Source organism: Pituophis catenifer, unplaced genomic scaffold (genome assembly GCF_029215685.1).
Source record: "Pituophis catenifer annectens isolate HBS135680 unplaced genomic scaffold, rPitCat1.0.hap2 SCAF_10, whole genome shotgun sequence".
Classification (NCBI taxonomy): Eukaryota; Metazoa; Chordata; class Lepidosauria; order Squamata; family Colubridae; genus Pituophis; species Pituophis catenifer.
The window spans coordinates 21529233-21541857 of record NW_027256890.1 but is presented as its reverse complement, the minus strand read 5'-3'; the positions used below and the strand labels follow the sequence as shown (position 1 = coordinate 21541857).

At 44.1% G+C, this 12625-nt stretch overlaps 1 protein-coding gene across 1 annotated transcript; it reads right to left on the bottom strand.

Moving 5' to 3' along the window:
• Nucleotides 1-2664: 2664 nt before the first annotated feature.
• SLAMF8 (SLAM family member 8) lies at nt 2665-11894 on the bottom strand. Its single transcript, XM_070951225.1, has 5 exons — nt 11858-11894; nt 9163-9489; nt 7867-8175; nt 5309-5425; nt 2665-4144 (listed from the first exon to the last, which is right to left on the bottom strand). Exons 1-5 carry the CDS (start codon nt 11892-11894, stop codon nt 4095-4097), a joined length of 840 nt encoding a protein of 279 aa, XP_070807326.1. The 3' UTR covers nt 2665-4094.
• Between the last annotated feature and the right edge of the window lie 731 nt (nt 11895-12625).

Here is a 12625-nt window from a genome sequence, read left to right as displayed (position 1 = left end):
GTTCTTTGGCTCTCACTCAAAAAAAAAAAAATGTTTTAAAAAAGGAACATTTCTCAAAGAAACAGGAATAAGGAAGAACCTGATCCGTTGCAGCGAGCTCTGGGGGCTTCACCCTCGTTCAGGAAAAACGCTGCCCACCCCCCTCCTGCATCGATAGGTCCTGGGAATTTGATTTTCACTGGTTTCAGCCGTGTGGGTTTTGTCGCCCCGAATTGTGAGCTCGGATATCTGGCCAAGCAAGGAGAGAAGTTTGGGGTCTTGGGGAGTTGGGTGGCAGGGAAACAACCCACCAATCCTGGAGAGATTCGGGAGCATTTTCCCAGCAGGTTTCCACCCTAATTTTTATTTTATTTTAATTTTTTGACTGAATGGGCTCAATCTGCCGTTTCTGGTTTTGCTGCTCTCTTTTATTTTTTTGCAAACCTTTTTTTGGCTTCTGCTGCTCTGCCTTGATATTGCTGAGATGATGTGATTTGGGTCTTATGCCCGTTTTAGTTTTGGTTTCTGGACAAGAAAGAGGCCTTTCCCAGGATTTTTTTTTTTTGGGGGGGGAGAGAAAGAGGGAAGCATTTTCCAATGAGGGGATAGAAGGAAACATCTGAGAACAGAGGTATGCAAGGCATCCATCCCTAATTCTGATAAGATGCTCCCCTTTGGGATTTTGCCATGAAAGGGCTTGGAAGGATAGGATAGGATAGAACGGGATGGGATGGGAAGGGAAAGGGAGGAAGGAAAGAAGGACTAAAGGAAAGGAAAGAATGGGAGGAAGGGAAGGAAAAGAAGGGGATGAAGAATGAAGGGAAAGAATGGGAAGAAGGAAGGACAAAAATGGAAGGAAAGGAAAGAATAGGAAGGAAGGACTAAGGGAAGGGGAAAGGAAAGGGAGGGAGGAAGGATGAAGGGAAAGGAAAATGGGAAGAAAAGGACAAAAATGGAAGGAAAGGAAAGAATGGGAGGAAGGATGAAGGGAAGGGAAAGGGAAGAATGGGAAGAAGGAAGGACTAAGGGAAGGGAAAGAGAATGGGAGGGCAGAGGGAAAGGAAAGGATCAGAGGTAGTATTCAACTGGTTCGCACCGGTTCATGCGAACCGGTGGTGGGAATTTGGCTCCGGTTGCCGAACCGGTAGCGATGGCCAGCTGGCCATGCCCCCGAACCGGTCCTCCGGTCGCCACTCACTCGCGCTGGCTGCCATGTAAGTCACTGCCATGTTCTTCGCACATGCGCATCCCATTGCCTTGCAAGTCCATGGCGGTGATGGCAGCAGCTTTTTCCACCGGTACTTTTCGGCGGCCTGCGGCCAGGCCCCTCCTCTTTTGAGAGCCGCTTTCCAGCAGCAGCGGCTAGCTGTGGGCCGCCCAAAACTCCTGTCAGCTTGCCTTCCAGACTCTGGACCAGCCACCGCAGTAGGTAAGCAGCCCAAACAAAGAGGCGGTGATGAGGGAGGAAGCGGGATTAGGACTGGGGCCACTAAAGGAGGGGAAATGGGGGCGATTGGCGAAGGGAGGGTGGGGGTAGATAGGTGCAAATTGAAATAAAAAAATCCTACCTTTTTCTGCGGGCATGGCTAGGTGGGGGGGTGTCATGTGACTGGGCATGAGTGACGTCAAGTTGGTCACGCCCACTCAGTCACATGCCTCCCCCCACCTAGCCACACCCACTGAAATTTTTGAAACCCACCACTGGAAAGGATGCCATAAGGGAATAGAGTGGGATTAGAACGGAAGAGACTTGAGATGAAGAGAGGGCAGTGGGATAGAATAGAAAAAACGAGAGATACAAAAATTATCCCCATAGAAAAAACGAGAGATACAAAAAAATTATCCCCATAGAAAAAATGAGATATACAAAAAATTATCCCCATTAAAAAAAATGAGATATACAAAAAATTATCCCCATAGAAAAAAATGAGATATACAAAAAATTATCCCCATAGAAAAAATGAGATACAAAAAATTATCCCCATAGAAAAAATGAGATACAAAAAATTATCCCCATAGAAAAAATGAGAGATACCATGTCAGTTAATCCTTCGATGGGGAGCCTTTAGCATGAATTGCGGCCTTACAACGTCTTCCCATGGAGGGAACCAAGCCTTTGAGTTCTGCAGCTGTTCTCATATGAAACCAAGATTGAATGATGGCTTCTATTAACTGGGTTTGATTGCTGGGTCGCTTCTGACTAACCAGTTCCTTTATTCAGGTCCATAGATTTTCCATTGAGTGAAGGTCGGGGCTATTCCCAGGCCATTCCAGCAGTGGAATAGAATTACCTTGAAACTCCAAAAAAAAGAAAAGTGGTGTTATTTAGCCATCAAATCTCAAAAATACACTTTTCCCAAAAGGTTTCTACAATAACTCTCCGGGGGAAAGCTTGAACAACTGTAATTCCCTTAACAATCGTGGCAAGAAAAGAGGTAAAACTGGGCATGAGTTGCTTAGCAGCTGCTTTGCTTAGCAACGAAAATTCTGGTCTCAATTCTGGTTGTAAATGGAGAACTTGGGGGTCCGATAATTAGGAGTTCCTAAATGAAAGGATACTTTCTTTAAAAAAAAAAAAAAAAAAAGAATTTGCAAATTCCTTATTTAAAGCCAGTAGATGGTGCTGTTTGCAACAAGAAAATGAAGCTTTTTTTTTTTTAAAGAAAAAAGGACAACAACTGGGTTTATTTGACCTTTGGAAATAAACGTGAATATTGCAGAACTCAAAAGTGAAACTGGAGCCCATGCTAGGACAATCCTCTATTTCCTTTCGCAAAAGTCTCATGGTTGGGGATCTTAAAGGAATTTCCCCAGCCAGCTTCCCAGGAAAAGAGAGAAAGAGAAAGAGAGAGAAAGAGACAGAGAGAGAGAGAGACAAAGATAGAGAGACAGACAGAGGCAGAGAGAGAGAGACAAAGAGATGAGAGAGAGAAAAGACAGAAAGACAAAAAAGAGATGAGAGAGAGAGAAAAACAGACAGATGAGAGAGACGGAGACAGTGAGAGACAGACGGACAGAGAGAGAGAGGAGAGAGAGAAAAAAGGGAGACAGAGAAACAAAGAGAACAGAGAGAAAAAGAGAGAGTCAGAGAGATGAGAGAGATCCATATTTATTCCTTTTAAAAATAGGCATTTATTTGCCTTATTGCTGATTAAAACAAAATAGGGACTGCTGGAGTTTTGGCTCAGAAATTAAAAGGTTGCGCGTGGCCTGTTGACAGATTTGAAGGGCAGTCTCCAGTTCCCAAAATTCTCAGCAGCGGCTGTGCTGGTTGGGGAAACTTGGGAGTTGTAGTTCACAATATGCTGGTCTATGACTATAATCAAGATTTGATTGATTGTCATTCACAGACCTGAAGGACAAACTTTGGTTCCTCAGAAATTCTCAAAAGTGCTTGTCTTGGCTTCGGCTCCCAGAATTCTCAGTGGTTGCTGTGGAGGGTGCCTGAGAAACTCTGGGAATTGTAGTATCGAGACCCAGAGGACAATCTTCAGCTCCCAGAATTCTCGGTGGTTGCTGTGGTGCCTGGGAAACTCTGGGAGTTGTAGTATCGAGACCCAGAGGACAATCTTCAGTTCCCAGAATTCTCGGTGGTTGCTGTGGCGCCTGAGGAACTCTGGGAGTTGTAGTACCCAAACCCAGATGACAATCTTCGGCTCCCAGAATTCTCGGTGGTTGCTGTGGCGCCTGAGGAACTCTGGGAGTTGTAGTATCGAGACCCAGAGGACAATCTTCAGTTCCCAGAATTCTCGGTGGTTGCTGTGGCACCTGAGGAACTCTGGGAGTTGTAGTACCCAAACCCAGATGACAATCTTCGGCTCCCAGAATTCTTGGTGGTTGCTGTGGTGCCTGGGAAACTCTGGGAGTTGTAGTATTGAGACTCAGAGGACAATCTTCGGCTCCCAGAATTCTCGGTGGTTGCTGTGGCGCCTGGGAAACTCTGGGAGTTGTAGTATCGAGACCCAGAGGACAATGTTCAGTTCTCTGGGGGGTTAGAAGGGAAGTCTCTTTCCAGCAAACACGACTTCTTCCCACTTCTCAATTTTTCCCCCCCACGAAACACCTTCCACCTTCTCAGCCGGAATAACCCAAGGAAGATCTGCGTTTCCTGTCTGCTAAAGCTGGATCGACTCATTTCCGGGAACTTTGTAGAACATTTTCTTCCCTATAAAGAGATATTAACATTTGTTGAACAAGATGTTTATGCGTGAAATGTTTGTACCCCTTTATACGGCATTACTGAAGCCACATATGGAATGCTGTGTCCAGTTTTGGTCACCACAATAAAAAAAAAGATGTTGAGACTAGAAAGAGTGCTGAGAAGAGCAACAAAGCTAAAACATACAATGAACGGTTGCAGAAGCTGGATATGTCTAATCTAATGAAGGATTTGGGGTGATATAATAGCCTTCCAATATTTGTGGGGCTGTCACAGAGAAGAGGGTGTCAATCTATTCTCCAAAGCAGTGGTGAAATCCAAATTTTTTTTACTACCGGTTCTGTGGGTGTGGCTTGGTGGGTGTGGTGTGGCTTGGTGGGCGTGGCAGGGGAAGGATACTGCAAAATCTCCATTCCCACCCCACTCCAGGGAAGGATACTGCAAAATCCCCATTCTCACCCCACTCCAGGGGAAGGATACTGCAAAATCCCCCTTCTCTCCCCACTCCTGGGGGAAGGTTATTGCAAAATCTCCATTCCCACCCCACTCTGGGGCCAGCCAGAGGTGGTATTCGCCAGTTCTCCGAACTACTCAAAATTTCTGCTACCGGTTCTCCAGAACCTGTCAGAACCTGCTGGATTTCACCCCTGCTCCAAAGCACCCGAGGGCAGGACAAGAAATATGTCAAGGTGATAATTTAAGAACTCACTAGCTGATGCAATGAAGGGTATGAGTCAACAGGGTCTTTGGCTGTTATCCCTTTAAGAGCCTGTGTAGTAAGAGGAGGCCCTGCTAGAGTGTTCGTTTGTTCGTCGGAAGTTATCAAAAAGAGATGCAATCTAGAATTGAGCCTTGGTAGTACAGTGGTCTAAAGCACCCTGTTATTAAGACCAGCTGCCTGCAATTACTGCAGGTTCGAATCTCGCCAGGCTCAAGGTTGACTCAGCCTTCCATCCTTTCTAAGGTAGGTAAATTGAGGACCCAGTTGTGGGGGCAATAAGCTGACTTTGTATAAATATACAAAAGGATGAAGGCTATTGCTTAGCGCATTGTAAGCAGCCCTGAGTCTCCGGAGAAGGGCGGCATATAAATCAAATAAAAAAATTAAAAAAAAAAGAATTGAGAAATTTCGTGACGGTGAGAACAATTAATCAAAGTAGCTGTACTTACCGGAATGCTGTTTGTAGCACACGCACGAAAGGACTGCCAGCAAGAAGAAGAAGGAGACCACTGGGATGACGATCAAGAGAAGCTCCCTGAGACTGTGTGCAGTCTTCTTCTCACCTTCTGGAGAACATAGAAGAACAGAATTGGAAGGGACCTTGGAGGTCTTCTAGTCCAACCCCTTGGTCAAGTAGGAGACTCTAGTCTATACCGTTGCAAACAAATGGATGTCCAGTCTCCTCTTAAAGTGCTCCAGTGATGGAGAACCCACAACGTCTGGTGGCAAGTCGTTCCACTGGTTAATTATCCCCACTCTTAGGAAACGGCTCCTTAGTTCTAGGTTGCTTCTCTCCTTGATTAATTTCCATCCATTGCTTCTTGTCTGGCCTTCTGGTGCTTTGGAAAATACCGTATTTTTTGGAGTATAAGATGCACTTCCCCACCCTAAAAGAGGGTGAAAATTTGGGTACGTCTTATACACCGAATGTAGCCCTGCCCACGAGGTCAAAAACATGAGGCATGGAGGCGGCGATGGTCTGTGGCAATCCCTGCAACTTGGAACAGCTGATTGGGGGTATTCCGGGAGGCCGATCCACCCGCCAATCAGCTGCTCGTGCTGAATCAGGCTGCAATAATGTGCTGAAGCTGACCTGGCTTTTCGCTATTTGCTGCGAGGACTATCAGAGTTTCCAGCAGCAATCACATCCAGAAAGCACACACAAGTAACTGATTCAGCAGGATTCAGTAACTTCTCTTTATATGTAATATAACACATGAAGTAAATACCCAATACCAAAAGCAGGTTTTCCAACGTGGTAGTAAATACAAGCAAAACCCAAGCAGAGGAGAGGAGTTTCAGTTTCAGTTTTAGTTTCAGAGCAGCATGCAGCTTTAGTACAGAACAGTTGAGCTAAGTCACGCTCAGGCTCCTTGCTGTCTCCTTCTTTGTTGCTCACACAGCAAATACTGTTTCAGTTTCCAAACAGCCCTTAACTTACTCACACACTGACAGGACGCTAGCCAGATCAATACCGATGGATGCTGGTAGGCAGAGGCAGATTTTTTTTTTCTTCTTATTTTCCTCCCCAAAAACTAAGGTGCGTCTTATACTCCGGAGCGTCTTATACTCCGAAAAATACGGTAGGTTGACCCCCCTTTTCTTTGTGGCAGCCCCTCAAATATTGGAAGACTACTATCATGTCTCCCCTGGTCCTTCTTTTTAATAAATTAGACATAACCAATTCCAGCGACAGTTCTTTGTATGTTTTAGCCTCCAATCATCCCCTAATCCTCTTTGTTGCTCTTCTCTGCACTCTTTCCAGAGTCTCAACCTCTTTTTCGTGTTGTGGTGACCAAAACTGCAATATTCCAAAGTGTGGTCTTAACGACACGATACTTTAGTAGAGTAAAAATAAGGCATATTCTTATTAAGCAGAGTACAAACTATTAGGGAAGCTCAACTTGTCTAGCATGTTAAACACTGCGAATCAGCAAGGCTGGGTTGTGTGACTTCGCACACATCACTCTTAACGGAGAGGCTTAGATGCCTTGTTTGGAAAACCTCCACTCGCCCCCATGCTGAAGGATAAGGAGTGGAGGCCCTTTGCGCATGTTCAGAACAACTCTTTCCAAATGCATTCTTCCCCATCTCCACCTCGGAGAGCAAATGCTGTAGGGGAGATTTTAAATTCAATGATAATCAAATGAAAAAGCGGGGTGGGGGAGGAACCAATGGTGGGATTCAGCCGGTTCGTGCTGGTTCGTGTGAACCAGTAGTTAAATTGCTGGCTGACCCCGCCCCTTGCTGCCCCGCCTTTCCAGGGGTCCCCATGTGCCCTATTTGGCTCCAAAGGCAAGTGCAGAGAGGCTTCCTAGGCCCAAAACGGGGTGTGGGTAGGCGGTCTGTCCCCCCGTGGCCCGTTTTCTTTCCCAGGGGGTAAAGGAGGCCGAATGCTGCCTGTCACACTCCCTGGCCCCGCCCAGCATGGCCACGCCTATCCATCCGGTCATTAACGCAGAGAACCGGTTGTTAAATTATTTGAATCCCACCACTGGAAAAAAACCCCAGAGATTCCAGGAACAGTTTGGGTGTCCCTGTAGATCATCTTGGGCATGAAGAGATAGAGCTAGTCCTCGATTTACGACAGTTCATTTAGTGACCGCTTGAAGCTACAACGGCACTGAAAAAAGTGACTTTTGACCGTTTCTCAGACTTGCGACTGAAAAGCATCCCCGTGGTCACGTGATCAAATTGGGGTGCTTGGCAACTGACCCACATTTATGACGGTTGCAGTGTCCAGGGGTCATGTGATCCTCTTTTGCGACCAGATTCACTGAACGACGGCGTCATGGAGATGACAACTGAGTCGATCCACTTAGCAACCCAGGGCAAGAAAGTTCGTAAAAGGGGGTGAAACTCACTGAATTATCTCCCTTAGCAAAATTAAAAGTTTTTGGGGGTTGATTGAGGTCATAAATCGAGGACTACCTCATAGTCCCAATATCTTGAGAATGGGCCAGTTGGGGAAATGGGATTCAGGTTAAGCCCCAAATTGGCGACTTACCTGAAGATCGTTGGCAGGAGTCACGGAGCTCGACGGTGGCTGATTTGTGGATGATGGCATTGGAGGCCGTACAGGTGTAGCTCACTTGGAAAGCTTCCTTGGGATCTAGCTTGATCCGTAGCAGCTGGCCCTCCTCCATGTGCCAATGTTTCAGTCTTGCGCCAGTCTTACCCCCCAGCCCTGCCCACTCGTAAGTGACATTAGTCCTACTGGCTGCATGGCAACTCAAAAACAGTAGGCAAGATTCGGAGGAGCCATTTATGTCCTTTTCTTCGGTGAACAGCCGGATGACTGGGGTCGAAATCGTATCTGGAAGAAGAGAGAGGCCAAAAAATCAGGAGAGGGGGCAATGTGGGGTAGGGATCAAAGCAGCCAAGGTTTCCATCCAGCCTCCCAATTTAACATCCCTACTAAAGTGGTGGGATTCAGCCAGTTCGCACCTATTCAGGAGAACTGGTTGTTAACTTTCTAAGCAATTCGGAGAACCGGTTGTTGGAAGAAATCTTATTTTGTTTTTTTCCTACTTTACAGGGCTAATCTTGTAAGGAACTGAAACATTCTGGTATTGTTTCTAGCCTAATCTTTATTGCCCTGCTTACAGAAACTGCCTCTCGGGTTAACCCTTATTACATTGTAACAGCTAAGGCGAAGCACCCATCGACCTGAGTGATGTTGAGTTGGCCACGCCCACACGGTCACATGACCACCAAGCCACGCTTACCCAGCTGGTCATTAGGGCAGAGAACCAGTTGTTAAATTATTTGAATCCCACCACTGCCTACTAATTAGGATCAGCGACTAGACGCCCTAGCGAGTGGTCCAGAGTCCGTAAGGCAAGCTGACCGGCTCCCAGCCACAGGCTGTCGAAAAGTATCGGAGGTCGTGGAAAAAGCTGCAGCCGTCACCGCCATGTTCTTCGCGCAGGCGCATCCCATTGGACTTGCAAGGGAATGGGATGCGCCTGTGCGAAGAACATAGTGGCGATGAACATGGTAGGCGGGGCGAGAGTGGCGACCAGGGCACCGGTTCAGGGGCGTGGCCAGCCAGCCATCACTACCAGTTCAGCATCCTTGGCCAAATTTCTGCCAAAGGTTTGCACGAACCGGTGCGAACACCAGTTTTAGTGCACGGCGAATCAGTGGTAAAATTATGTTAAACCCACCTCTGTTCTAGATGGGAAGGGAATGAAAAAAACAAATCAAAACAGGTCCTTATTTCAGCCAAAAAAACCCCCAAAACAAATTAATAAACGGGTTCTGACACGCCTTTTTTTGTGTGTGTGATAGCGCAGCGTACCGTAAACCTTCAGCTGAAAAGCTTGTTGTTTCATCTGTCCTGTGGTGTCCACCAGCAGAACGGAGAAAATCCCAGCATCTTCTAAATCCACTGGATCGATCTCCAAGGTGAAGTTGTGGAGCCGAGTCCTTCCGTAGTAACGGGACCGGTACTGGATCTCTGGGGTTCCCTTGAACGAGGTGGCCACCAACTCTTCCGAAGGCGTGAAGGAACGCCAGATGAACTCCCGGATGTGAAAATTGGGAGGGGGGGCTGCTTTGAATAAAACAGAGCTCCCCGCTACTCCTAACACCTGCGTTGGTGTGTAGGCCCTCGACATGCATAGAGCTACAAGAAAAAAAATATATCTACATGTAAAAGTATATATAATTCTTTTTTTTCTATTAATACAAAACATTCCATCATTCCATCATAGGAGTCTGAGTGGCGTAGGAGGCTAATGCCTCCTAAGGCAGCATTTAACATCCAGCTGCCTGCAATTACTGCGAGTTCAATTCTCACCAGGCTCAAGGTCGACTCAGCCTTCCATCCTTTCTAAGGTAGGTAAATTGAGGACCCAGTTTGTGGGGGCAATAAGCTGACTTTGTATAAATATACAAAAGGATGAAGGCTATTGCTTAACGCATTGTAAGCCGCCCTGAGTCTCCGGAGAAGGGCGGCATATAAATAAAATTAAAAATAATAATAAAAAAAAATCATTAAACTGTGTGTCATCTGGGTACACATTTTTTGTGTAAAGCTTACCACCATATTCATTATTTATATCTACTCTTAGTTTAATATGAATATTTAATACTTAGCATATCTATTATCATAACATTTCTTAACTTATTTAACTTTACTATACGTTACTTTCATATTTATTTTCTAACCATTGATAAAATAAATCCCATCTAGTATAATAATCAGATTCTTCCTTCCCTCTAATTGCAAGTGTTAATCTATTCATTTCTGCACATTCCAATATTTTCTTAATCACATTTTCATCTGCACTTATATATAATTCTATACTTATATATAATTCTATTCTACATTGCGAAGACCTCATCTTGAGTCAAATCTCCAACCCGAGCTCAAATATGTCCTGTGAAGAAAGGTAGAATTACAGGTCTGGAAGGGACTTCAGAAGTCTTCTAGTCCAGCCCAAACAAAACGTACGTTGCAGGAACTGGACATGGGTAGTCTAGTGAAGAGAAGGACCAGGGGAGACAGGATAACAAGTCTTCCAATATTTGAGGGGCTGCCAGACAGAGGAAGGGGGTCAAGCTATTTTCCAAAGCATCTGAAGGCCAGACAAGGAATAATGGATGGAAACTGACCAAGGAGAGATTCAACTTAGAAATAAGGAGAAATTTTCTGACAGGGAGAATAATTAAACAGTGGAACAGAAGTTGCCTTCAGAAGTTGTGGGAGCTTCATCACTGGAAGCTTTCAAGAAGAAACCGGACTGCCATCTGTCAGAAATGGTGTAAGGTCTCCTGCTTCGGAAGGGGGTTGGACTAGAAGACCTCCAAAGTCCCAGCTCTGTTAAATTATGATTGTCATCCCAGCGGCCTCCTTATTCTATATTCTACAGTAGTGGCCAAAATTCTGGAAACTTTTTGGGAAAAGTGCATTTTCTAAAACTAGCTAATAACACCACTTTTTACTTTTTTGGGGAGTAGTACCATAAAATGATATATCAATGGAAAGATAATTTAATCCAGAATGTAACGCAATAACTTTTATGAAGGACTTGCTATTAGAAGAGCAGTTACAGTATAAAGAAGAAAAGTGAAACACATAGAAAAACGAGATATACTATACAAAAATGATCACCGTAGAAAAATTGAGGTATACAAAAAATGATCACCATAGAAAAAATTAGGTATTCAAAAATGATCACCGTAGAAAAAATGAGATATACAAAAATGATCCCCATATCAGTTAATCCTTCGTTGGGTAACCTTCAGCATGAATTACAGCCTTACAACGTCTTCCCATGGAGGGAACCAAGTCTTTGAGTTCTGCTGCTGTTCTAAAGTGAAACCAAGATTGAATGATGGCTTCTATTAACTGGGTTTTATTGCTGGGTCGCTTCTGACTAACAAAGTTTCTTGAGTCGGCTCCATAGATTTCCAATTGGGTGAAGGTCTGGGCTATTCCCAGGTCATTCCAGCAGTGGAATAGGATTATTTTGGTATAGGTGGCTGGGAAATAAATGTAAATGTTAATTTTAATTAAGGGAAATGGTATCAAACTATTTATGCAACATATATAGGTAAAGTAATAAGATCTACTATAACTGACAATGTAATAATGTATAAATATTGAATATTTAAATTTTAAACTATATAAACTTTATTCGATACTATTTACATAATGTATATAACATAATTGCACGTAGCCAAACCGAAAACGCTGAATTGTTATAATCTTGTTTATTCAATAAAAACTCTTATATATATATATATATATATATATATGGATTATCTTGAAACTCCCCCCCAAAAAAGTGGTGTTATTAGCCATCAAACCTCAAAAATACACTTTTCCCCAAAAGGTTTTCCACAATTTTGGCCACTACTGGATCTTCAACCTAGCTGCAGTTCACAGGAGACACTCCCCACCTTCCTAAATCCTACCCAAATGGGGCAGCCCTTTTGCTTTCCTCCTCTGTGTTTTTTTTTGGGTGAATTTAAGAGATTCCTCTTACCTGAAGCGAGCATCCATGCCAGGAGGACCGACCCCATTTTAGCTCCGTCCTGGAAGGCAGCAGGAAGAGAAAAGAAATCAGCAAAGGGAAAGTAAATCTCACATGATGGAGCCTGTTTTTCTCCTGCAGGAAATCCCCTTTTTATCACTTAAGGAAGAATTAGGGACTCCCATGATATGTTTGGCGTCCGTCCTCTTGCAGAAAGCAGAACTGAAAAGTCAAAAAGTCCCAGAAACCTGGAGGAGGCTGAACTTTCAAGAAAACTTTGCAAATTCTGATAATTGGTGGGTTTTGTTTTGTTTTGTTTTTTTTTTGTTTTGGCCTGGTAATTCTCTGGAAAAGGGAATCGAGTGAGTTCAAGAAATCACCCTTTTTCTGGCCTGGAAAGATTTAGCCTTGTGACCGGAAAGATTTCTGCTTGGTAGGACAGTGAAATCTAACTGAAATAAAACCCCAGGAAAAGAAAAAGAAAGAAAAACGAAGAAAATCAATCCAAATAACAGTAAACAAAGAGGGAACAATGTTATTAAAATCCGGTTTAAAAAATAAATACAGGCAGCCCTTGATTTATGACCACAATTAAGCCCAGACTTTTTGTTGCTAAGCAAGACAGTTGTTAAGCGAGTTTTGCTCCCTTTTACAACCTTGCTCTCTACAGTTGTTAAGTAAAGTAGAATAGAATAAGAATAGAATAGAAGAATAGAATAGAGTAGAGTAGAATAGAATAAGAATAAGAATAGAATAGAAGAATAGAGTAGAGTAGAATAG